Below are 26,794 nucleotides of genomic sequence, written 5' to 3' on the forward strand. Positions count from 1 at the left end.
GGCCCGTCAACACCGACATTGGACTGCTGATGACTGGAAAGATGTTGTTTTGTCAGACGAGTCTCGTTTCAAACTGAATCGAGCGGATGGACATGTGCGGGTGTGGAGACAATCTCATGAATCCATAGACTCTGCATGTCAGCAGGGGACTGTTCAAGCTGATGGAGGCTCTGTAATGGTGTGCGGCGTGTGCAGTTGGGGTGATATTGGATCCCTGATTCGTCTAGATACTATTCTGACAGATGACAGTATGTAAGCATCCTGTCTGATCACCTGCATCGATTGTGCATTCCGACGGACTTGGGCAATTCCAGCAGGACAATGCGACGCCCCACTCGTCCAGAATTTCTACATAGTGGCTCCGGGAAGACTTTTCTGAGTTTAAACACTTCCGCTGGCCACCAAACTCCCCAGACATGAACATTATTTAGCACATCTGGGATGCCACGCAACGTGCTATTCAGAACAGATCTCCATTCCCTCTTACTCTTACGGATTTATGGAAAGTCCTGCAGGATTCGCGGTATCAATTCCCTCCAGCACTGCTTCAAACATTAGTTGAGTCGATGCCACGTCAAGTTACGGCACATCTGCCTTCTCGCGGGGGACCTACACAATATTAGGCCCGTTACCAGTTTCTTGGGATCTTCAGTGTAAATGCTGCACATCCGACGGCTGCTAAATCCTCTTCATAACAATAACCATGACAAGTTCTCAGATCCAACTGCGCTTCCAAATGTTCGAATTGCGGGACCGCTTGGTTTGGTGAAGGTGCGAGACCGAACGCCAATGCGTTAACGACCAACGTTCGGCAGAATCCAGTGGTTGTCGTTCGCTGGTCTTCGCTGGCCTCGTGTGTACGCACCTTAAGCAAATGCTTATTGTAAACAGACGAGCTGTTCGGCCAAGTAAGCTGACGTCGCACAGTGTTTTTTGGCAGCCGGGCAGGGACAGCTGGGCTTCTCGGAAGCTGTTGCTGCTGTCCTCGGCGCAGCGCAACAGGGCCCGGATGCAGCGGAGTGGGGTGGGGTGAGGTGAGGTGGGGGCTGCGTCCTCAGATGAGGCGGGAAGAGGCGCAATAAAAGCACGACGCCCGCCGCGGTTCGCACTGGACCCGTCTCAGAGAGCAGCCGCGTCACACCACCGCACAGATGCGCACGTCGGCCGCAGTCCTCTTGGGCATTGCCCTGGTACTCGTCCTCGGCTCTGGCGACGCCAAGAAGCTGCAGCGCTGCGAGATCGTCAGCGCGCTCAAACGTCACGGCATTACCAGCGACCTCAGGAACTGTGAGTACAGCCTACCACAGTCTTTACCAAATTTTTCGGGCCTGCAGCTCACACGACCGGAACAGAAGTTTCGAAAATAAATGAATAAGAGTAGTCAATTCTTGATTGACTATTGACACAAAACTTTTAATGTTACTACATCTTGAAACTTCCTGGCAGATTAAAAGCGTTGCGGACATCGCAAGACATCCTGTTCAAGTTCGGTGGTTGATCCTTCCACTCAGTTTTTTTTATTACAGAGGTCAACCGGCACTCTGACCGAAAAACATCCGTTTAATATATTTGTTGATCGATTAACTCGGTTTTTTTATTACAGAGGGCAGCTAACCCTCTGACCGAACACGCTGAGCCACCGTGCCGGCTAAGTTATCCAACCACGACTTGCGCCCCGACCTCACAGCTTTACTTCTGCCAGTACCTCGTCTCCTAGTTCTGCAAGGTTCGCAGGAGAGCTTCTGTAAAGTTTCGTAGGTAGGAGACGAGGTACTGGCAGAAGTAAAGCTGTGAGGACGAGGCGGGAGACGTGCTTGGGTAGCTCAGATGGTAGAGCACTTGTCCGCGAAAGGCAAAGGTCCCGAGTTCGAGTCTCGGTCCGGCACACAGTTTTAATCTGCCAGGAAGTTTCATATCAGCGCACACTCCGCTGCAGAGTGAAAATCTCATTTCGGTTACAACATCTTATTCTTACAACAAAATCATGGGAAGGAGGAGGAGATTAATGTTTAACGTCGCGTCGACAACGGGGTCGTTAGAGACAGAGTACAAGCTTAGATTAGGATAGGAAATCGGTCGTGCCCTTTCAAATGAACCATCACGCTATAGGCTTGAAGCGATTTAGGGAAATCACAGAAAAGCTGAATCAGGATGGTCGGACGCGGGTCTGAACCGTCGTCCTCCCGAATGCGAGTCCAGTGTGCTAAACACCGCGCCACCTCGCTCGGTTCAATGGGAAGCAGTAGCTTACCATCATTTATGCAGATCTCTGAACAAGATTGCCAACTGCGACTCACGTTTGTTTCTACACATTCGTTCGTTGACTATATTCCGTGTTGATGGCTGCCAATGCTGATAAAACCGACCTATCTAAATCTACGAACAAGATCGGAAACTGCGACTCGCATCTGTTTCTTCACATTCATTCGTGAACTATATTTCAAGTTGATGTTTGCCAATGCTGAAAAACCTGCCTCTCATCAGGAAGGTAGCTTAAGAGCTGTCAAAATTCGTAGGGTTTGCCAGCTGTTGTGGCCGAGCGGTTCTAGGCGCTTCAATCCGGAACCGCGCTGCTGCCTACAGTCGGAGGTTCGAATCCTGCCTCGGGCATGGATGTGTGTGATGTCCTTAGGTTTAAGTAGTTCAAAGTCTAGGGGACCGATGACCTCAGATTTCAAGTCCCATAGTGCATAGAGCCATTTGAATCTTTTTCTTCCGTAAGGTTTTGCTACCTATTTGCGCATAATCCTGTTTCACCAAGTTCCAAAACTCAAGCAGTGACGAGGAAGCGAACTTCACTTGCAATGTAGAGTCTTGGCGCACGATCTCGAATATTTGATCATTAAAGCACACCGTGTCTTGCGCGTGCGTTAGTCAAATGGTTCAAATGGCTCTGAGCACTATGGGATTTAACATCTGTGGTCATCAGTCCCCTAGAACTTAGAACTACTTAAACCTAACTAACCTAAGGACATCACACACATCCATGCCCGAGGCAGGATTCGAACCTGCGACCGTAGCAGTCGCGCGGTTCCGGACTGAGCGCCTAGAACCGCTAGACCACCGCGGCCGGCGTGTGTTAGTCCCGCAAGTTGTTAAGAGTCTTTTCGAAGGACCAGTATAGCAAAGTTTCTCCGGAGATTTTACAATACTACAAGGTCGTACTGATAAAACTTTTCTCAAATAAAGGGTACTATAGATCTTGATATTTGATCATTAAAATCTTCGTCCGAGTCGTCAGAGGTTCTCATGCAGTTGTTGATTGCGTTGCTAAGTTGTTCAGAGATAATCGTTAACTGACGCGTCACAATTTGCAATACTCTCTGAGTCTCGAAATACTTAGTAATGAATTACACTAATCTTTCCATTTTCAATTTGCTGCCCCTCAGGTGAATTACTGATACTTGAAAGACGTATTTCTTGTAGCGCAAACATCGCAGATCCTTATAACTCAGCAAACAGATAATTATTCGTTATTTGCCAGTTATCACTACTGGCGCATACATTGTTTCTTTATTCAGAAAACAAGTAAATCAAATTATTATTTTAATGAAATCACCACGATGCCCCTGGGAACCGCCAAGCATCGTTTGAGACCCCCTCGTCTAACCTCTAAAGCTGTTTTCGTTCTCACCAATAAAAGAATGTGTCATCCAAACAATGGGTTAAGTTGTGTTCCACCCTTGCAGTTTTACTTATCTTATGGTATTATATGCGTTGCTTCATTATTTATACAAGCGAAATTGAGGGTTTCTTAGTCGAGAGGATCCAGTATTTTATCTCCAATGGAGTCATCGAAAGATGTAGAAGTAACCAATAGCGCGTCCTAGGCAAGTGTGTTAGAACACTCGCTGTTCATGTTCTCAATTAATGATCTAGCAGACAGTATTGATAATAGGCTCTGACTTTTCGGACTTTCTCAAAACAGCTGCACAAATATTCAGTCGGACCTTAATACAACTGCAAAGCTTACTTTCAATTACCAGAAATGTAAACTTGTGTACTTCACAATAATACGAGGGGCGTTCAATAAGTAACGCTACACGTATTATTCTGAAAGCAGGTCGGTTTTATTCAAGATTTCGATAAACCATATTATTCCCCACTCTTTTGGCTACAAAACCCTATTTTTCACATAATCTTCATTCAATGCGACAGCCTGACGCCACTTTCTGGGAAGGTCTGTATGCCTGCATGGTACCACTGTACAGGTCGATGTCGGAGTCAACGTCTTGCTTCATCAATAACCTCCCCATCATCCACGTAATGCTTCCCGCAGAGTGCATTCTTCATTGGGCCAAACATATGGAAGTCGGAGGGTGCGAGATCCGGGCCGCACAGTGGATGAAGAACGGTCCAGTTTTGTGGTGGTGACAGACGCCTCGGCCAGTGACTCACCGTGGTTTTGTTCACGGTTAGGTCTCTTTAGACATTCTGCAGGCATCTATGAATATTTGCGATGCTCTAATTTTCCGGCAAAAGAAATTCAATGACAGCTTTCTGACTGGAACGCACCACCTTTGCCACTCTAAAGGCAATGTATAGCGCCACCGGAACTGCATAAAACTGTAGGGGATGAAGCAGAAATATTCCACGACGTCCGGCGAAAGATTCAGAATTTTTGCAAGCGAAATTGGTCATTAAAAAAAAGGGGTTGCATTACTTACCGAACGCCTCTCGTAAAAACCGTACTGTCAAAAATGGTTGAAATGGCTCTGAGCACTATGGGACTTAACATCTACGGTCATCAGTCCCCTAGAACTTAGAACTACTTAAACCTAACTAACCTAAGGACATCACACACATCCATACCCGAGGCAGGATTCGAAACTGCGACCGTAGCGGTCACGCGATTCCAGACTGCAGCGCCTAGAACAGCACGGCCACACCGGCCGGCAAACCGTACTGTCCCACGACTACAATATCACTGAGCTACAATTGGAATTAGTGAACTCTTATAAACAGGCGTGAAACAATTTGCAGGGATCTGAAACGGAATGATCGTGTAGGCTCAGTCGTGTGTGAAGTAGGTGGTATTCTTCGCTTCATTGGTACCGGACACGCGATTTTCTTTGATTACTGGCCAAAAATAATTTCTATTTCTGAACTATATTTCCTTCTTCTTCTTACTTCTTTTTCAGTCTGAAGTGGCGGAAAATGAGAAAAAAAGTACAGAGAGGTAAATATTCGTGAACCGAGGTGGAACTGTAACAATAAATTTCCATGCTCATGTGCACTGTTACTATTCGATAAGTATCGTGTGTTGTGTGTGTGGTTTGAAATTTTCGGGCGCTAAACAGCGTGGTCATCAGCGCCGAAACTCATAGAAACAGGAACACATGCGGTGAAGGGACGAAGACGAACAGTGAACAAGGAGAACGGCTAAAAGACACAGACCTGATGCAGTTCCAAATCCTCACATACAGAGGCAAAACAAGAGGAGAGGGAACGCACTAAAAAGGAAAGGAAACACAAGGAAAAGAGAACAGAAATCGAAGTGAAACAAGTAGGTAATTGTGACTGGCCGACCTCTTACCTAAAACCTGGGTGAGCCAGCCACCCAGCAGCACATTAAAATCCTCTCCCTAACATCAGGGGCAACAGATTGGACAGGACACAAAACCGTAAGACCTTAACCACAGTCGTTGCGTCGTCTTGCAAAATAGAGGGCAAATCCGGTGGCAAGGAAACCACCGTCCTCTGGTCAGAGAATAAAGGACAGTCAAGTAAAATGTGGCGGACAGTAATCTGGACGCCACAAGCACTGCAGATTGGGGGGTCCTCCCGCCGGAGTAAAAAACCATGCGTTAAGTGACTGTGCCCGATGCGGAGGCGAGGAGAACCTCATCCCGCCTGCATGACTGGTAGGACGTACGCCATGGCCGCGTGGCGGCCTTGACCAGACGCAGCTTATTTTCACCGACTGCCAGCCACTCCTCTTCCCAATGACGCATAACACGAAAACGCAAAAGGGAGGTAACAGCATGGAAGGGGACGGCACATTCAACAACTTGAGGGAGGGAACATGCATCTTTGGCAGCCACATCCGCCAGTTCGTTTCCCCTAATACCCAAGTGCCCCGGCACCCAGCAGAAGGAAACCTCCTTCCCCTGCCGTTGCAGGTGGAGTAGGGCATCGTGGATGTTCTGGACGACCGTACCCGCTGGGTACAAGTGTTGCATGGTCTGAAGGGCACTCAGGGAGTCAGAACAGATGAGAAACTTAAGACTGGGAACACATCTCACCTGCTCCAATACTCGCAAGATCGCAAACAATTCGGCATCAAAGATGGTAAACGCCTCAGGAAGCCGTAACTTGACGACTCGATCAGGGAAAACAACAGCCCAACCAACAGAGTCTCCCTGTTTGCAGTGTATCATTAACATTCGATGTTATCACAGAAAAGACAACTACCGATAGTGCAACACATTTTCTAGAAACGTTTAGTTGTAGCACCTTTAGTTTCTATGTATTTAAGTACTCTCTCTCCGTCTGAACAGGCCTTGAAAGGCCCAACGGTACCGACCGGTCGCCATGTCATCCTCAGACCACAGGCGTCACTGGATGCGGATATGGAGGGGCATGCGGTCAATATACCGCTCTCCCGGCCATAAGTCAGTTTACGAGACCGGAGCCGCTACTTCTCAATCAGATAGCTCCTCAGTTTGTCTCACAAGGGCTGAGTGCACCCCGCTTGCCAACAACGCTCGGCAGATCGCAAGGTCACCCATCCAACTGCTAGCCCAGCCTGACAGTGCGTAACTTCGGTGGTCTGACGGAAACCGGTGTTACCACCGCGGCAAGGCCGTTCGCTATTTATGTACTACATATAAAAAATAAAAATCATTGTACTGTACTGGTCATAGAACATATCTTGAGATAAGAGAATGGTATATAATATTTCGAATAATCATCACAGTTAGACAGTAAAGTCAACAAACTTGAGCCGGCCGATACTGCACCACTCTCACCTATAGGTAAGACTGCCCAGGGCGACAGCGCCATTCTTTGCTACAGAGACCTACACTGTTTTGGTGCAGCTGCAAGGTGCGACTACAAGCTCCTCGTTTTCCTTCGTCTTTTCAGTAATCAGAGCTCTGAATATCTGTCCTGCATTCCTACGTCAACAATACTCACAAGAGAATCGATTGTTACCATCTAAATTATTTTCTGCACCTCGTCATAACGAGATTGCTTATGCCAAGTCCTTTCTCTAGTATGGAATATCCAGCCTCAACTGATCAGAGCAGTTAAACAGTTCTCCACTGAGTAAAGGAAATGTATCTCTTATCGCTTGCGCACATTCGAGTTTGCTGTTTCCTGATTAGTACCCCGTCACTGTCCCCGGCTTTCTCTCACCGTATTATACTTTCTTTTGCATCTTTTCTGTCTCTTTCTTCCTCGTAGCAAATTTTGATTTTGTTACTGTAGTTATTAAGTGTAAATGGATTAGGTACTCTCATTTACAGCAACTGATTGTTACGCGTAAATATGTATGACTACTTCACGAAAATGTATCACGTTATCCGTATTTTGGTAAGCCATCTTTCTTGGCATCAAACACAGCCAGACTCGTAGTGAGAGAGTAAAACGTGTATCCGGTATCGGGCGGGAACGATTGGTTAGGGTCGCGGCCGATCTGCAGTAACTACGGCACAGGTAGTTCAGTGTGTCTGATGTAATTACAGACATTAACAGAATTACCGTCGCAACACGCATAGAGCCAACGAAATGGCCGGCGATAATATGTAGATGGCGACCTGTTATCTGTGCTAACGGCTGAGGTCTGTAAAAGATATGGAAGGAAAACAAGTCACCGGAAGATTTCCTACCCATTAGGGCAACGGCCTGGATACATTTTACAGGATCCTTGCTGGATAGGCCTACACTTCACTTGGACGGTATAAAGTAATGGGAGGTTCCCTTTCGTCCTCCCTGTTAACATAAATTTCATATCGTGCGATGAGTGCATAGTAATGTACTTTTAGTGAAGTAATTTTCGGATATAACACTTTAATTAACTTAAGCTCTTCCACCGTTTTACGAGAATGATAATCCTTTTCATTCAAATTGTGTGGGATGTGAAGAGGGTGGAACAAAATACGGAAACCGGTCGGAATGGCCGAGCGATTCTGGCGCTACAGTCTGGAACCGCGCGACCGCTACGGTCGCAGATTCGAATCCTGCCTCGGGCATGGATGTGTGTGATGTCCTTAGGTTAGTTAGGTTTAAGTAGTTCTAAGTTCTAGGGGACTGATGATCTCAGAAGTTAAGTCCATAGTGCTCAGAGCCATTTGTACCAAAATACGGAAACACCAAAAACACAACACATTATCCTGCTTAATACGGCTTAGGAGAACCGTTAGCATTCAAAACAGCTTCCAGTGGTCTCGGAGTGAATAAATGTAGATACAGTGTGGATTTCAAGGAGTACTCTTATACCATTTATTACTCCTGCAAAATACTGGCCAAATTCACGTAACTATGATGGAGATGGTTAGAGATCGGATACCCTTCTCTCCATAACAGACCACAACACAAAGGCTCAGTAATAGTGCCATGTGGTGATGGGGTGGCCAGGGAAGATGGGACAGTTCATTCTCGTGCTCACGAAGCCAGTCCTGGACGATGTGAACTGTGTGAACAGGAATCTTGTCGTCTTGGAACACAGCATCATCGTTTTGGAACAAACAGTGTACCATTGAATGGATCTTATCAGCCAAAATGGTAACATAATCCTTGATGTAATGCAATCTGGCAGAGTAACTATGGGCCCACGGAGCACCGCGATACGGCTGCCCATATCATTACCAAACCAGCGCCATGTTTTACACTTGGAACCTAGACTCGGCCAGAAGTTGGAAACAGTGTGAAGATTTTATGGTTTCGGCACCCCGTTTCCGTGGTACGCTCGTTTGCATCGCTGAAGAGTGCTTTTGGAATTTCAACTCGTCCTCCAATTCCCAGCTGACGGAGCTCCATTCACATTCCTTGTTTTGCTACGCGAGTGCGACATTCAGTTCTGCAACGACATTTGTAGCTGTTGTCCTCTAACTTTTTGTCACGATCCTCATCAATAACCGTCTGTGACGAACACTCATAGGATACTGTTTTTCCGTTTTCCCTCCCGTTGTGCTTCTTGACACATCAAAAGCGAGGACCGCCTAACAGGCGAAGTGAAGAAATTCTACTACATTTGACACAAAACAGATCGTGAGAGATGAAGTGAAGAAGACATAAGATCAGACTATCACATGCAGGCAGAGCATTCTTTTCTAAAAGAAGTCTGCTAGCATTTAACACAGACCTTAATTTGAAGAAGAAATTACCAAAAAATTTCTTCGAGCATATCACTGTAAGGAAGTGGATCACGAGCAGTGCGAGAGTTGGTAAAGTAAAGAATAGAAGTGTTAGAGGTGTGATGTTACAACATAGTAATTAAGTGCACTGGTAAAATAAGAAATGATGTTCTTAGCAGAATCGGCGAGGAAAGGAACATACTGAGATCACTGATGATAGGAAGGGACGCGTAGGAGTACATTAGGTAATAACTTCCGCAGTTCTAGAGGGAGCTGTAAAGGGCAAAAATAGTAAGGGAAGAGGCAAGGAAATTGAAGTGGGAGTCAGAAGGTTGGCACAATGACGAAAAAGCAAGCAAACTCAGTTTTAATTTTGAAAGGCAGCGGGCATTAATAAGACACGAAAAACACTCACCAACGTGCAGAAATTTCCTTTGTGTCGATATACAGGGTGGTTACAAACAGTATGAAAAGCTTATACTGGTGTTGCAGGGGAGGTTGCGCTGTGAATAACTGCTAAGAAAAAAATTCGATACGTTGATTAGATTGACGTTAGCCAACCAGGCCGTTGTGAGCGGAGATTCAAGCTTTTGATCCGCCAGGCGTTAAAGTATGGTAATGCAGTGACATCTGTGAGTCCGTGAATTATCAATTGTTACAATACTCATTACCAGTTAAGATCTGGCTTTTCCGAAATGATGAATTTAAGGTAGATGAGTAAAAGCTATCTCTCTCTCTCTCTCTCTCTCTCTCTCTCTCTCTTCTTTTTTTTTGCACACATTTGGCGACGCTGTCTCCGGCAAGCTCCTCGAATTTGCGTGCGCAACGACCTTATTGACTAACTTCGATGCTAAATAACTCGAAAACCGCGCAACATATCGGATTTTTTCTAACAATTATTTCTCAGCTCAAGCTCCCCTGCAACACCCTCACAAGCTTTTCAGACTGTTTCTGATCACCCTGTAGTGTTCTCGGTAAAAATATCTTTGTATTTATGTTGTAATCAAAGTGGTTTTGTTGTTCGATTCGATCTTCGTGTCACTGATTCTATTCTTCATATGGTTACTCGTAGCCTTTTTTATACTGAAGCTACAGTCAACAGTTTCTCAACCATACCACCATGTGCAGCATATTTCATTTCTTGTGTCCACAGAAATCGTAAGTATAAACAAGGCAAAACAATTTCTTTGGTGCGTCTAATAGAATTTTCTGAACGCACAAAGGCGGCTCCCTTTCCCCGAGGTACGTAATTCACACCGAAACAAACCTTCGTTAGCTTCCTGCCGTTAATGACCGAGGCAAACATAGAGTGGAATGGTGGCTGTAGTACGTCTCGGGAGTTTATGATCACAGTCAACAGCCGTGGTCCATTCCCTGTATATATAAAACTGTAATATTTAAAGAGGCAGAGGGAACCAGTCTTCCGTTTTATCGTAACCGCCAGAACGTTACATAGTCCCTCTGTTTTCATGCTCGCACAGTATCTCATACGAGCAGTACGTTACATTCATATGAAGAATAGAACTTGTAATCACACGTCAGCGTGTTGAACGCCAGTACGATGAAGGTAGGCGGAAGGATATTCAAAAATTATTGGTGGACTTGAAAGAAGTGTGTTCTGAAACAAGTATGCCACTTGATGATGGACTATAAGGAGCTTTCTCTAAAAATTTAAACTTCACGGTGTCACAATTCACATTTCAACTGATATCAGACTATCTGCATAATTTTATTCTACATGAAGTACTACAAAATGTATGCCTTCTATCGAGTTGCAGCTTCTACTGTTTCAAGTAGTGTTGCTTGAGCTGTGGGAGTTACTACAGCCGCAGTTTACGCCCAAGCTCTTGCATCTGGTAGATAAGGCAGACTGAGTAACTTCCATGAAGTGCGCAAACAAGTTCTCCACGTACGCGTACACCACCATTACTCTACCACGCAAGCATCGGGGTTACACTCGTCTGGTGTGAGACGTTCCCTGGGGGGTCCACTGGGAGCCGAAACGCACAATAACCCTGAAAGACTGGTTCGGTGTGGGGCGACGGAGGGGCGAAGTGGACTGCGGTAGTCGTCGTGGGGTTGTAGACCGCTGCGGCTGCGGCGGGGACGGAGCCTCTCCGTCGTTTCTAGGTCCCCGGTTAACATACATACGATACAATACAAGACAAACCTCCATAAAATTTCTGATAGACATATTAACACTAAGTGACAATGTCAAATTCTTTGTTGTAGCATAGGACACATAATAAACAGTACATACGTTCGATAATTCAAATACAGTGTTATTGCAAGCGCAAGATATGTAATTGTAATAAATTGTATGTATACGGACAGTTGTTAATTCGTTGACATACTTAGAAAAATTTTAAGTAACATGCAGGAATTTTAGTACATGCAGGAATCAGCCACTTTGTCATTTTTTTTTTATTTAAGCTAATTCGCTTTTCCGGCTTTCACCCATCTTCAATTAACGTAATACATACTTGAATCTTCAGTCAGTACACAGTTACAACATTGACAGCAAACTGGATGCTGCTGTGACCTGTGCAAAATAACAATTCTGTTTATCTACTACACTTCGCGAGTTGATTGTATATGATACACTGTTTTTTATGTGTAGTTTTCTACTATGCTTGTTGTTATTCCGATTTTAGCGTTTATTAATGTGTCAAACTTTTTTTTTACTTCTATTTTGCACAAAATGAGACCAGCATACACCATGTCGCCGACTGACACCTTTGTTTATATCCACAAAATATATCAGTTGTCAAAGATTATATTTTGACTACAGGTTCGGCTATGGTCATGTTATATATTTCTTATAGGTTGTTCAAAAATGGTTCAAATGATTCTGAGAACTATGGGACTTTTAACATCTGAGGCCATGAGTCCCCTACAACTTAGAAATACTTAAACCTAACTAACCTAAGGGCATCACACACATCCATGCCCTAGGCAGGAATCGAACCTGCTACTGTACCGGTCGCGCGGTTCCAGACTGAAGTGTCTAGAACCACTCGGCCACAGCGGCCGACCTTAGAGGTTGCATATGACTAAAATATCTGATATTATCTAGGATGAATCTGCTGAGTACTCTGTGTGGTTAATAAATAAGTGTATTAGTGACTATGTAAAAGTACATTATTCTCTCTTTCCCATAACTAATTAAACAGTCACTAATGCGCTTATTTAATAACCATGTTATTACCTTACAGTACCTTAGCACATCCATGCTAAACAGTTTCAGTTATTTTTGTCATACACAACCTATAAGCAACCTAGAACTTTGACCATAGCAAAACCTGTAAGCAAAAGATAATCTCTGACCATAGATGTATTTTTCGGATGCAGACGAAGATGACAGTAGGCAAAATGGCGGAAATTGAGTTGCTCGAGTGCAAAATAGTAGTAAAAAAGCGTTTGTGCCACATCCATAAACGCGAAAATCGGAAAAACAACAAGCATATTAGAAAGTAAGTACAATTAAAAAGCTGTATATCATAAATAAACAACCCGCGAACTGTAGTAGTTACACAAATCTGTTATTCTGCGCAGAGTAGCTGCAGAATCCAACTTGTAGTCGATGGTGTAACTACGTACTGACTGAGTATTTAAATATGTATTACGTTAATTGAAGACAGGTAAATGTAAATGCAAAAGTCGTGTGACTAGGGCCTCCCGTCGGGTAGACCGTTCGCCGGGTGCTAGTCTTTCGATCTGACGCCACTTCGGCGACTTGCGTGTCGATGGAGATGAAATGATGGTGATTAGCTCAACACAACACCAAGCCCCTGAGGTTAAAGCCCGAAATGCGCATTAGCTTGAATAAAAAAATTAAAAAAATACGCAAGAAAGTGATTGGTTGCTGTAATCTGCAGCCACGGAGCTCACCATCCAGTAAACTGGATACGTTACAGAGTTGCGTAGTTAATGTTTTGATAGTTTGCAGGTACATGTCTGCAGTCTTGGCAAACCTGCAAGTACAAAATAGTTAAGGCTTTCGTGGCCACTTGTTGACAAACTGCCTGTTGGCTTCTGTCTTGGGTTCTTCGGCCAACGTTCATCTGATGATTTTACTGACGTTTCGCCAGCACGAGTGGCTGGCATTGTCAAAGCTTCACCCTTCACTGCAGGTGGTGAACTGGAGCCGAGCTCGCGGCCGCAGACTATATGTACCTGTCGCACCAACTTCCGAGGGCTTCTCCACGGTCATTTCCCGTGCGGTTCTCCTCTTGCTACCTGCCACGGTCGTTCGCTGCAGTACGGGAAGCCAGATCCGTTTACATTTTGGCTTTCCTCTTTCTTCTTGAAGTTGTTCGCGTGTTTTAGTATTTCTACAGCTTCTTTGAAAAAGCGGGTGTGATAGTGCTTCTCTACAGCCAGAACTTCCCTGTTGGCGAATTTTATTTCGTGGTCGGTCGCGCTCAGTGCGTGGTCTGCCCAGAGTGACGGACGGAATCGGTCGTATATTGCGCAAACACGGCGTAAAGACATTTTTCAAACCGACAAGGAACATCAAAGAGTGTCTTAGATCGGCAAAGGAGAAAAGGGAGCCACTTCCAATGTCGAGAATATACCGTATACCATGCACATGCGGAAAAGGTTATGTGGGAATGACTGGGCGATCAATCAACACCAGGATCAAAGAACATAAGCAACATTAAAGGTTGGGGCAGGTGGAGAAATCGGCCGTGGCAGAGCACGCACTGAGTGAGACCGACCACGAAATAAAATTCGCCGACACGGAAGTTCTGGTAGTAGCGAAGCACTATCACACCCGCTTGTTCAAAGAAGCTGTAGAAATACAAAAACACGCGAACTGCTTCAACAAGAAAGAGAAAAGCCTTAAGGGAAACGGATCCTGGCTTCCCGTACTGCAGCGAACGACCGTCGCAGGTAGCAAGAGGAGAACCGCACTGGAAATGACCGCGAAGAAGCCATAGGACGTTGGCGCACCAGGCACATACAGTCTGCGACCGCGGACTCGGCTCCAGTTGACCACTGGCAATGGAGGGTGAAGCTTTGACAATGCCAGCCACTCGTGCTGGCGAAACGTCAGTAAAATCGTCATATGAACGTCGGCCGAAGAACCCGAGACAGAAGCCAATAGGCAGTTTGTCGAACTTTGCAAGTCTTCGCCCCACGGTACCTTAGCACGCCTCTAGAGGACCCAAAATATAATAGCGCAGCCGAGTGATAAGTAGAGGGGGACTGTTTCATTTTCTTTTGTCTCCGTTTAGGCAAGCCGTGTACCGTAGCACTTTTGTTCGATTTTCCTGAAAAGCTACGGCAGAGACTGCCTCAACCAAGCTTCATTGCTTAATTTCGCGACACATGTATTGATACTGCTGACCAGACTGGTCGGCTGTTCGCAACCGACACGTAACAGGTACCATTTTGTCTCGTTTGCAGGGGTATGCTTGGTGGAGTCTGAGAGCGGTGGCAGAACGGACAAGAGGGGCCCTCGCAACAAGAACGGGAGCTACGACTACGGCTTGTTCCAGGTGAGTGGACAACTTGTTCTCCCACTCGTCTTCTTGTTCTAATTGTCAGTAGGGCACGTATTTCATAGTCGACATCTTCTGTTCCACAGATCAACAGCAAGTACTGGTGTGGCATCGGCAAAGTGGCAGGTGACTGCCGTCTCAAATGTGAAGGTAAGACACGAGACTTGACGCTGATGTAGCTGCGTGTCCCTCATAGTGTGACAACAAGGTCATTAGCGTCCATATATAAATAACTGCAATCATCGTCATTCATTTAACATCCACTAAAAGATAAAGGAGGGTTGTGGTCTCCAGTGATACGAATCCTGTTTCTCCTATATGTACAAGGTCTGTTCAAAAAATTGTGGAACATTCCTAATTTCGCGCAGCGAGATGCGGTTGGCAACCCTGCACACGCTTGGTTTAAAGTTTATCTGCCGGAACTTTTATAGTTGTATATCTGTTAGTTATTGCTCAGTGCTGTGTTTAGTAGCATGTTGTGTCGCACAGTCTGCGCATTTCGAGATGGCAGAGTTAGAGGAGCAACGCGTCTGCATTAAATTTCGCGTGAAACTCAAGAAAACATGTACAGAGACACACCAAATAATGCAGGAAGTCTACGGTGATGAATGTGTAAGCCATACTCGGTGTTACGAATGGTTGACACATAAAAATGGCTGGACGGGAGTTAAAGATGACCCTCATTCAAGACGCTCTTCGACGCTCATGCCAGGAACATCAACGAAATTGTGGATGCGAATCGAAGACTGACTGTCCGAGTGACTGCAGAAGAATGTAACATTTCAGTTGGATCGTGTCATGAAATCCTAACATAGCATCTTGGAATGCATCGCGTTGCCGCCAAGTTCGTCCCAAGGTTCATGAGTCAAGACTAGAAAGACCTTCGCCTCGCAGTCTGTGAAGAACTGCCTGATCGTACAAATGAGACCGAAATTTCCTTAAGAGAGCCGTAACTGATGATAAGACGTGCGACAAGATGTAATGACGTTGAGACGAAGGTTCAGTCTCCACAATGGGTCGGGAAAGCTTCTCAGAGACCAAAAAAAAGCTTATCTGGTCAGGTCAAATGTCAAAGCCATGCTGATAGCTTTGACTTTGAACGTTTGTTCATCATGAATTTTTGCCACAGGAACAAACTGTTAATCGATGGTACTATCGGAACGAGATGCTACGCCTGCGAGAAAATGTGAGAAGGAAACGGCCTGAAATGTGACGAGACAATTCATGGCTCTTGCATCACGATAACGCACCCGCATATTCATCCCTGTTGGTGCGTGACTATTAACCAAAAAAACTAAATCACTGTGCTGCCTCATCGTACGTACTCTCCAGACCTGGCCTCTGTTTACCTTTTTTTTATTTCCGGAGTTGAAAACCCTGTTGGAAAGGCGAAGATTTGCAATGATAGAAGAGATAAAAGAAATTCGCCGAGAGCGCTTCGCGCGATACAGCAAGAAGGATACCAAGACTGCTTCCGGAAGTGGAAACGGCCTTGAGAGCGGTGTATGAATTGTGGAGAAGATTATTTTGAAAGAGACCATGCACAATAAGTAAAAAGTAAGTGTAGAAAATTATCGTGGACAAAGCTGCGGAATTTTCTGAACAGACCTTGTATGCTTTCTGGCGTCACCTACCAACATTACATTACGCTCAGTCTCTTTTTTGAACTCTGTTCGGTATTCAGCTAGTGGCGCTGCCCATATAGCGCAATATTTCGGCAAGCTAACTTGTTATCAGCAGACGGCAATAGTGTAACGTTCCGTGAATGATGAGATTACTAGAGACGGGGATCATGCTTAAACGTGAAACCGTAATAAACGAAAGTGGTCGTAACTTTTCCAAGAAGTCATCCGGGAGTTTTCGTTAACCCATCTCGTGACATCACTGAAAACCTATCTCAGAATGCTAAGTAAGGCTTTCAATCCCGCCCTCTACTAAGTGACTGAACGGAGAAGAAAAATATTAAAAGCACATCTATCTTTAGGATGTTACTAACATGGGTCTTTGAATCGAATAAGGGAAAAAACGGCGTGGGATACTAAATTTCAGACTGCAGGTCACACACCGAGAAATAATGAACATATTAGACAACAATGTGAGAAGTACCAATGACAGAATTACTATAAATGAAGACATTGAAATCATGGTAGGATAAACGGAATTAAAATGAGGAATGGAAACTGAAAACAGTAGGTGTACGCATTAATTGTTGAATTACTAACTTACATTCCCGTCCCTAGCTTCTCCTAAGAATGCAAAGATTAATATCTACAAGTAACTTCTTTTTCTATAGTTTGAGGTCTATTTGTATCGTCTTTTGACTTACCTCTTTGTTAGAAGAGTCATGTGAACCTGGGGAAACTTGCCACACGTTTCAAAGCGCTATGAGATGAAGCGAACATGTGAGAACTGGTGAGAATGGTCGACTTCTGTTTACTGGGAAAATTTTAGGAAAGAGAGTTTCACAAGTTCAGGAAATGAAATGAGCGTATGTCATTGTTAGCCGGGAGGCCCCATGCGGGCCGGGGGGAGGTTTCTGCTGCAGTATTGCAAGCCTTTTTAGATGACGCCACTTCGGCGACTTGCGGGTCAATGATGATGAAAATGATTAAGAAGGACACACGACACCCAGTCCTCTGCCGGAAATCGAACCCAGGCCCTCTGTGTGATAAGCGTAAACGCTACCGCTAATCTACGGAGGCGGACACCTGTTAAGGAGACCGCATATAGGACGCTGGTGCAACCTATTCTCGAATACTGCTCGAGTGTTCGGGGTCCGCACCAGGTCGGATTGAAGGAAGACATGGAAACAATTCAGGGTCGAGCTACTAGAATTGTTAGTGGTAGGTCCTAACAACATAAAAGTGGTACGGAGATGCTTCTGGAACTCAAACGGGAATTCCTGGAGCGAAGGCGACGTTGTTTTCGAGAAATTTTATTGAGAAAATTTAGGGAACAGGCATTTGAAGCTGACTGCCGAACGATTCTATTGCCGCCAATGTAAACTGAGGACCACAAAGATAAAAAACGACAAGCCAGGGCACATACGGAGGAGTATAGACAGTCGTTTTCTCTCGCTCTATTTCCGAGTGGAGCGGGAAAGGAAATGACTAGTAGAACCTTGGCCAAGCACCGCGCGCTGGCTTGCAAAGCATCGATGTAGATGTAGATCTAACAAAGGCCGCATAGAACGGAAGAGAGCGAAAAGTGAAAGGGAGAAAGATGACACAGACAGCAGCAAAAATACATCTGAATGCTGTGCTGCCCGACAATAAAACGTGAAACACTCAGAAGGGAAGGAGGAAACGAAATTAAAGTTCAAGGGATGAGCGGATATGTGGTGTCTCTTCAGTGAATACAATGGCGAATCTAATATCCAAAGAACTTGGCAGTATGAGCCCACTTATCAGTATGACATGGCACTCCCAATGGTGTGGATGCATGCACTGACTGAATTTGGAAGGGTGTCATAGACCCGTTGTATACTTTCCTGAGGCAAGCTGCATCACAGCTGTTGTATCTGGTACTTGATGTTCCTCCATACTGACATTGGCAAGGACGCCCAGCAGTTCTTTCGGTGACAGATCTGGGATACTGCTGGCCATTGGAGTACCTCAGTATCACGTAAACATATCATAGAGACACGTGCCATGTGTGGATGAGCATTGTCCTGTTGAAAAATGGCACGACGTTCCTGTCGTATGAGAGGAAACACATGATGACGCAGGATGCCGTGGCGTGCCGGTGTGAGGTCAAGAGTTCCATCAGTGTCCACCAGCCGCGGCCTGAAGTCATACCCCAAGTCTCCCCACGCAATGACGCCAGGAATAACACCGTTGTGCCTCTCCAGAACACTGAAACAATGGGACTTCTTCTAACCCTGTCGCCACACCCGCCGCCGATGGTAATCTTAGGCAGTGCATGATTCAGCGCTGAACACAGTGCGACGACATTTATCAGCAGTCCTTTCTTCCCGGACACGGCATCACTCCAAACGCAGCCGTTTTTCTTGTGGTGCTAACAAGCACCTACACAAGGTGCGGCAATTCCCTAGTCCGCTTGCAGCTAGTCTTCGCCCAATGGTGTGGGATGTTACAGAATTCCCTTTGTCTGTTCTCGGATGGCAGGCGCAGATGTGTAGGTGTTACGATGTGCTTGGTGCACAATACGGCGATTCTCCATTTGGTGCGTAGACTTGGCAGACCAGAACTTTTACAACGCGTATGCCTGCTATGACGTTTTCATACAGTCCATCGTCGGCCACTGTTACACCCAAATGCCCCACAAACTGGATATTGGACGATTCGTCGAGCCAGCCAAATGGAGAAACACTAAGAAGCCCTTTGCAAACTCTATCACGTGCTGATGACGCTGTCTCACATGAGTACACAGCAACTCCTCCACAGCGATCACTCAAGGTCTGACGCTATTCACGCCCCTTATATTCCTCGCCAGGTTTGACAACAATACCAAACGCGAAAAATTGCAACTCTAATCACTTACATGGCTTCTGATTGCGGTGTACGAAGCTGCACAGAGAAATGTCCATGTATTCTGGGAGTTTCTTTTTTTTGTCAGGTAGTGTAGTTTAGACCACGAAATTTCCAGATGGGGACAAATGCAACCACTTCTAATTCATATCTCATTATAAGTTTCTATTGTCTGTAACTGTCTGGTCTGTTGAATCGGTGCCAGAGTAAATGCATCGAATCTGGCCCAGCCATAATCAATACTGTATTAATATTTTGTGAACGCGAGAGTATGCCAAAGAACAATTTCATACGATCTGGTTGCCCCTTCCGTTCCATTCATAACTGCCCGGAGAAACTCATTCTCACGTCATGAGCAGTGTAATGATCAAATCGGGTTCCGAATTCATGTGAGTTTTACTTTATGCGATCAATTAAATTGGAAAAGAAAATTGTGCTCTTCATATCCTGCAGAAGTGTTACGTCGGGCTTCCGCGTCTTGTGAAACAATACTACCAGCTAGAATAAACCACGCAGACGGCTATAACCGGATACTGATGTACCTTTACTGTAAACAACGTAACAGAAAATCACCCGTTTATAGCCTCGACTATAAGTGCGCGTGAGAAGCTCGTTTATAAATATTTCGGTAGTAAAAGTCGCCTGCAAGGGTAATTTGTGGAGAGCGAGAGAGTTCAAATATTTAGAGATATGTGACGGCCGGTTCATCTCACAAATATTTGGGTCGTAACGATCTTTGCGTTGCCGCTATTCCGTTATGAGGCATTCAGCTCACACCGCAGAAGAGTTTTTCCGACGCTTCTCAAGTGACGGAACAGCTACCGTTCTGTCGGGCATTAGGGCAAGCCAGCCAGTTGAGACGGCTTTTCAATACACGCTTTATGGGTCTCAATGCGTTGGCCTAGCAAAGTATGTGTTACAGTTCCTGTATTTCTCTCCTTTTTTTCCTCGCCTTCTGTGGACGAGGAGCCTACAACATCCGTTCAAAAGGTTCCGACACAAATTTTATTCCTGGCGCGTAAGCGACGTCAACTCAGTAAATGCGGTGCAGCTTGAACCAACAATTGTAAACAACATATGTGCATTCGACTAGGCAATTGTTAGAAGGCAGTGCTACGTAGTGGAGTGTGTCCGTAATGTGTGTATGATGATGTGTCACGAATGGTGATGGAGCAATATCTTTAAGTCAGCTGTTACGTGTGAAGGGTCAACGCTTTGATGACACAACCGACACTGAAGCCAGTATTGTGCGAAAGTCAACATCCCAACGAACAGCTTTTCTGACAGTTTCACACGGATGTATACACGTTATCCGCGTTTTACACAGGTGGCTGTTCACTCTGTAGAGCACCTGAAGCATTAAAACCATCACCATAACTTTTCTCTGTTTTTTATTGATACAGTCTCGAAACTGTTTGGACTGACTGGATATAGTCTCATGTGTGGCAGAGACTTGCTGATGGTCAGTTCTGCAGTGCAACTCTTCCGCGAGCGTTGTTGTGGTTCTTTATCGGCCTGTCTCCATCTAGCCTAAGTGCTAGGCGTTTTTAACACGCTTTGAGGTAGCAGGAACGAAGTCAAGTGACGAACTACTTAGAGGTGCGCGAGGTTTTGTGTATGCGTGTGTTTTATAGATAGAGAGCGAGAGCGGAGTGGCAGCAGTAGCAGGAGTGGTAAAACAACACTTCCTTTAACAAAAAGAAAGAAGAAACAATTATTAGTACAAACAGTTTTGTAGTTTCTCAGACTTACCATTCATACAATTTATACACACCTGCATGCGTCTGGACTAGTTCTACAAACTTCTTCCATTCCTATTTTGGTACATCAGAAACACGAGTTTGAAAGGATTTGTGAGGTGCTTGAGGTGATAAAAATAGCCACCCGCGCGTAGGCTGTTTGTTTGAGATGAGGGAACAAGAACAAGTAGTTACGTAATAGACCAGATGAGTATGGATAATGAGACATTAATTCCATGTTTTTGACTGTCGAACAGCGACGCCAGGTGGGACAGCTGGCATGGTGATGATGCGACGTTTTTAATTGTTTCTCCTGGGTTCAATCGGTGACTTGACGCGAACAAACTGGTGTTTACTATTCAGTATTAACTGCTCTTCGATCCCCTAAATCAATGACCGCGGCCCGTCTAGTGTAGCAATAGCAACAAGAAATCTCCTTCATGAGTGAGCTTCGCAAACAAACCAGTTTCGTTTGTCTCTGTTGTTAACACTAAACAGTTGACTACATGTATGGATTTTTGAATTTTCTAACTCAGATTTTTTAAGCATTCCCTTACACCAATTGATAGGAGACCGTTACTGATCTTCGGTCAAATTAAATGAATGGCAAAATAAAGAAGATGTGTGGTCAAATTGTAAGGAATACATATAGAAAATATTTTTTTTCCAGAATTAAATGTTCCAGCAATTTCAAGTTACCTAAGGATGATTGTATCTGAGGGTGTGTGACATGACAAAAGTTTTCGCATACGTTGTGCGGTACGCCGACTTCTTTTTGGAATATCAACCTATTTTGGTTGACCTTCAGGATGTTACAAAGTCACCTTTAAAAATTGATCAGGTATATTTCAAAAATGGGGATAGGTGGAAAGCAGTGGTTTGCGGTGTAATGTTCACATACACCTCATGTCTTAGTAGCCGCTCAACTAACTTCAGTGTGTGCGCCATCTGTAGCACACAGGATAACTACTAAACTATATTCCACTTCCCCCACCCCATGCCCAGCCTATCATGTTCACATTACGGTGTGCAATTGATTCTCTGAACTTCACCATTCTCTGATAGTCTGGCTCGTCGTCGATGTGACAAAGTCTCAATAGCAAATGCTTTGCGCTTCGGCCTGTTATCAAGTTGAAACGCATGCTGCAGACGCACCTTGCAGACATGAGGCTTCTGTCTCTTTTGTAACAGCTGTGCTTCGTGATTCGTTGTAGCTGTAAATGTCGAAACTCTTGACTAAATGCCTGTTGCTCCTGTTCCACATCTCCACCAATCGCATTCGGACGTGATGACTATGTGCTTCTGTAACGTGTCAAGATTTGTTCTTCATCAACCATTCCGCACTCACTTTCTGCTGGGAGGAGGGGAACTTACCTGCAAAAAGAAAACATTATACCGCAAACCTCACCTTTCCGTAAGTAGCTATCCCCTTTCCTGGAATATACGTGGTGAAACTATTTGGAACATCTCATACATCGGTGACGGAAGCATGCCTACGACCAAATTCTGCAAACTAGCTGTAAACACTCTTTCCTGAAATTAATCAATCGATTCGAAACAGTGAAGTTGAGTTACCACTTCACAAACGTCGTATATACACTACTGGCCAATAAAAATGCTACACTTCGAAGATGACATGCTACAGATGCGAAATTTAACCGACAGGAAGAAGATGCTGTGATATGCAAATGATTACCGTTTCAGAGCATTCACACAAGGTTGGCACAGGTGGCGACACCTACAACGTGCTGACATGAGCAAAGTTTCCAACCAATTTCTCATACACAAACAGCAGTTAACCGGCGTTGCCTGGTGAAGCGTTGCTGTGATGTCTCGTGTAAGGAGAAGAAATGCGTACCATCACGTTTCCGACTTTGATAAAGGTCGGATTGTAGCCTATCGCGATTGCTGTTTATCGTATCGCGACATTGCTGCTCGCGTTGGTCGAGATCCAATGACTGTTAGCAGAGTATGGAATCGGTGGGTTCAGGAAGGTAATACGGAACGCCATGCTGGATCCCAACGGTCTCGTTTCACTAGCAGTCGAGATGAAAGGCATCTTAACGGATATTGCAGCCACGTCTCGATCCCTGAGACAACAAATGGGGACGTTTGCAATACAACAACCATCTGCACGAACAGTTCGACGACGTTTGCAGCAGCATGGACTATCAGTTCTGAGACCATGGCTGCGGTTATCTTGACGCTGCATCACAGACAGGAGCGCCTGCGATGGTGTACTAAACGACGAACCTGGCTGCAAGAATGGCAAAAGGTCATTTTTTCGGATGAATCCAGGTTCTGTTTACAGCATCATGATGGTCGCATCCGTGTTTGGCGACATCGCGGTGAACACACATTGGAAGCCTGTATTCGTCATCGGCATACTGGCGTAAACGACGAACCTGGCTGCAAGAATGGCAAAACGTCATTTTTTCGGATGAATCCAGGTTCTGTTTACAGTATCATGATGGTCGCATCCGTGTTTGGCGACATCGCGGTGAACGCACATTGGAAGCCTGTATTCCGCATCGGCATACTGGCGTATCACCCTGCGTGATGGTATGGGGTGCCATGGTTACACGTCTCGGTCACCTCTTGTTCGTATTGACGGCACTTTGAACAGTGGACGTTACATTTCAGATTTTTTACGACCCGTGGCTCTGCCCTCATTCGATCCCTGCGAAACCCAACATTTCAGCAGAATAATGCACGACCGCATGTTGCAGGTCCTGTACGGGACTTTCTGGATATAGAATATGTTCGACTGCTGCCCTGGCCAGCACATTCTCCAGATCTCTCACCAATTGAAAACGTCTGGTCAATGGTGTTCGAGAAACTGGCTCGCCACAATACGCCAGTCACTACTCTTGATGAACTGTGGTATCGTGTTGAAGCTGCATGGGCAGCTGTACCTGTACACGCCATCCAAGCTCTGTTTGACTCAATGCCCAGACGTAGCAAGGCCGTTATTACGGCCAGAGGTGGTTGTTCTGGGTACTGATTTCTCAGGATCTATGCACCCAAATTGCACATAAACTACAAAAATTGCACGGGTGATGCACTATGCAACTTTTCGGGTTTGCTACAAACTCAGAAAAAAAATCTGCATACCCCAGAAAATTCGCCAAGTTGTCGTCTACATCTTAGCGAAATCTGCAATTCCATTATCTATGTTCCAGATGCTGTTGTGGTCTTCAATCCAGAGACTGCTTTGATGCAGCTCTCCTTGCTAATCTATCCCATGCAAGCTTCTTCATCTCCCTGTACCTACTGCAACCTACATCCTTCTGAATCTGCTTAGTGTATTCATCTCTTGGTGTCCCTCTATGATTTTTACTCTCAATGCTGCCCTCCAATACTAGATAGGTGATCTCTTGATCTAGTCAAGTTGTGCCACAAATTTCTCTTCTCCCCAATTCTATTCAACACCTTCCCATTTGTTATATGATCTATCCATCTAATCTTCAGCATTCTTCTGTAGCACCACATTTCGAAAGCTTCTATTCTCATCCAGATATGCAGAGTGTAATGGGTGTAAGTGCAGATATTGCTATTGGGGATTGAGAATGGTTTACTGAACAACATTACATCCGTATTTGCTTAATCTGTAGACTAATAATAGCTATTAGGAGCAGTATCTTTTTAGGTTGGTTAACATCTCCAGGTACATGTGGGGAGAGAAAGCCATTAATGCTTATTTTCTCCTGAGCAGTAGGTCAGATGATGAAGTGTGGAGCCGGCCGGTGTGGCCGTGAGGTTCTAGGCGCTTCAGTCTGGGACCGAGTGACCGCTACGATCGCAGGTTCGAATCCTGCCTCGGGCATGGATGCGTGTGACGTCTTTAGGTTAGTTAGGTTTATGTAGTCCTAAGTTCTAGGGGACTGATGATCACAGAGTTAAGTCCCATAGTGCTCAGAGCCATTTCAACCATTTGATGAAGTGTGGACGCAAAATGGCTGGACTGGACTGAGACTTACCGGTGCAGTTACTACCGTGCAGGAAACATCAGGCCTTAGAGGTTGTGAGAAGACTGTATGACGTAACCAACACATCGATGTACATTTTAAGGTACCATGAATAAAATGTGTGTGTGAAATCTTACGGGACTTAACTGCTAAGGTCATCAGTCCCTAACCTTACACACTACTTAACCTAAATTGTCCTAAGGACAAACACTCACACACCCTTGCCCGAGGGAGGACTCGGAACCTCCGCCGGGACCAGTCCAAAACTGCGGCGCCTCAGACCGCTCGGCTAATCCCTCACGGCATGTATAAAATATCAGCACTTATACTCATTAGACTCTGTACTTGTGGGGGCCTGCTTTGGCTGTGTCACTCAGTATATAATGATGAGCAAACGATGAACTAAACTGGCTGGCTGTTTTGTCGCAGACCTGCTGAACAATGACCTGTCGGACGACGTGCGGTGCGCCAAGAAGATCTTCCAGCGACACGGCTTCCGCGGCTGGTACGGCTGGAGGAGCAAGTGCGACGGCAAGTCGCTGCCCGACATCTCGAGCTGCTGATTCCACCCTGCACTGCGTGCCAAACACGCGTCCCTACTTGCTCTTTATTTTTCAGAATACATCTGAAATACTGCACTGCTGTGTCGAAGACCCTACACTTCAGTGTTTTCGCCATACACAATGCTAACAGCCAAATAATATGTTGTGTTGTCTGTACCAAACACTACTTGCCAAATAAATCATTTCATTAATATTTTCTCTTGTTTATTTCACTTTTATCCGTTTTTTTTTTTTTTTTTTTTTTTTTTTTTTTTTTTTTTTTTTTTTTTTTTTTTTTTTTTAGAGTGGTGTTTGGATTATCATTCGCCATGTAGCTAAGGCCGATACTTGATCGTATAAGATATATATGAGCTAATGCTTAGGACCGTCGTCTACTGACACCAAAGCAATGCAATGGGTTCTGCTCCCGGTAACTACCACACGTTTTCTCTGTTGGAAAGTCTCGATAAAATACGAAATGAAACCGACACAGAAGCTGACGAACCGATTTTAAACAAGTAGACTGCTGCGTCTGTGTTTAACTTATTCGACAGCACATACAGTGATATCACAACGATCTCGTTGAGAGGAGATAAAATATTTTGCTGTATATAGAGTGTACAATACGATCAGTATTGACAATTTAATATTGTGTGTCGGACTGGAACTTTAATCTAGCACACTTGGCGAGCTGTGCGCTACCAACTACGCACTCGTTTACTTCCTGTTCCTTTTTTTTCATTTTCTGGTTTTTAGTACCCACCTTTTTTGAAGAGAAACCACAGCACAGTTTGGGACTAGCATATCGCCACATAATTTTATTTTGTCGTAAAAATATTAATCGTAGGGTACAGGGAAGGGAAGTGTATGTGAGTGTGTGGTGAGGGAGGAGGAAGGGGGCGGAGGAAAATTGTGGGAGGAGTTGAAGAATTTATTACAATAAGCAGTTTCAAGTCGGTGTAGCTCGTAAAAGGTTTGCTCAAATGACGAGGCTTGCATATGGTCGACTACCGTGCTGTATCACCTGCAGTATACACGAATAATAAATGTACACAAAGTCTTTACATCTAATTGTCAACAATCATCATTTTCATTAACATTTAACATAAATGTGTTAGGAATTCTTTTATGAAGCTATTTGTCTGCTGTGTATCACATAATGAAGTGCAACGTGGACCAAAAATAATTACAGACATTAAGAAGACAGAAGCGTTTGAACGACTATCTACAGAGGAATGTTGTAGATTAG

General features: G+C 44.9%; 2 protein-coding genes across 2 annotated transcripts in view; one reads left to right on the plus strand and one right to left on the minus strand.

Annotated features, from left to right (window-relative positions):
• The window catches only part of LOC126273248 (protein Wnt-1-like), an 873,380-nt gene that overhangs the window by 214,541 nt on the left and 632,045 nt on the right, over window positions 1-26,794 (minus strand). The window lies entirely within an intron of this gene.
• LOC126272361 (lysozyme-like) lies at window positions 1,097-25,759 on the plus strand. Its single transcript, XM_049975172.1, has 4 exons — window positions 1,097-1,287; window positions 14,712-14,803; window positions 14,893-14,956; window positions 25,433-25,759. The coding sequence occupies exons 1-4, from the start codon at window positions 1,152-1,154 to the stop codon at window positions 25,564-25,566; spliced, it is 426 nt and encodes a 141-aa protein (XP_049831129.1). The 5' UTR covers window positions 1,097-1,151; the 3' UTR covers window positions 25,567-25,759.

The sequence above is a fragment of the Schistocerca gregaria genome, chromosome 5 (assembly GCF_023897955.1).
Source record: "Schistocerca gregaria isolate iqSchGreg1 chromosome 5, iqSchGreg1.2, whole genome shotgun sequence".
NCBI lineage: Eukaryota > Metazoa > Arthropoda > Insecta > Orthoptera > Acrididae > Schistocerca > Schistocerca gregaria.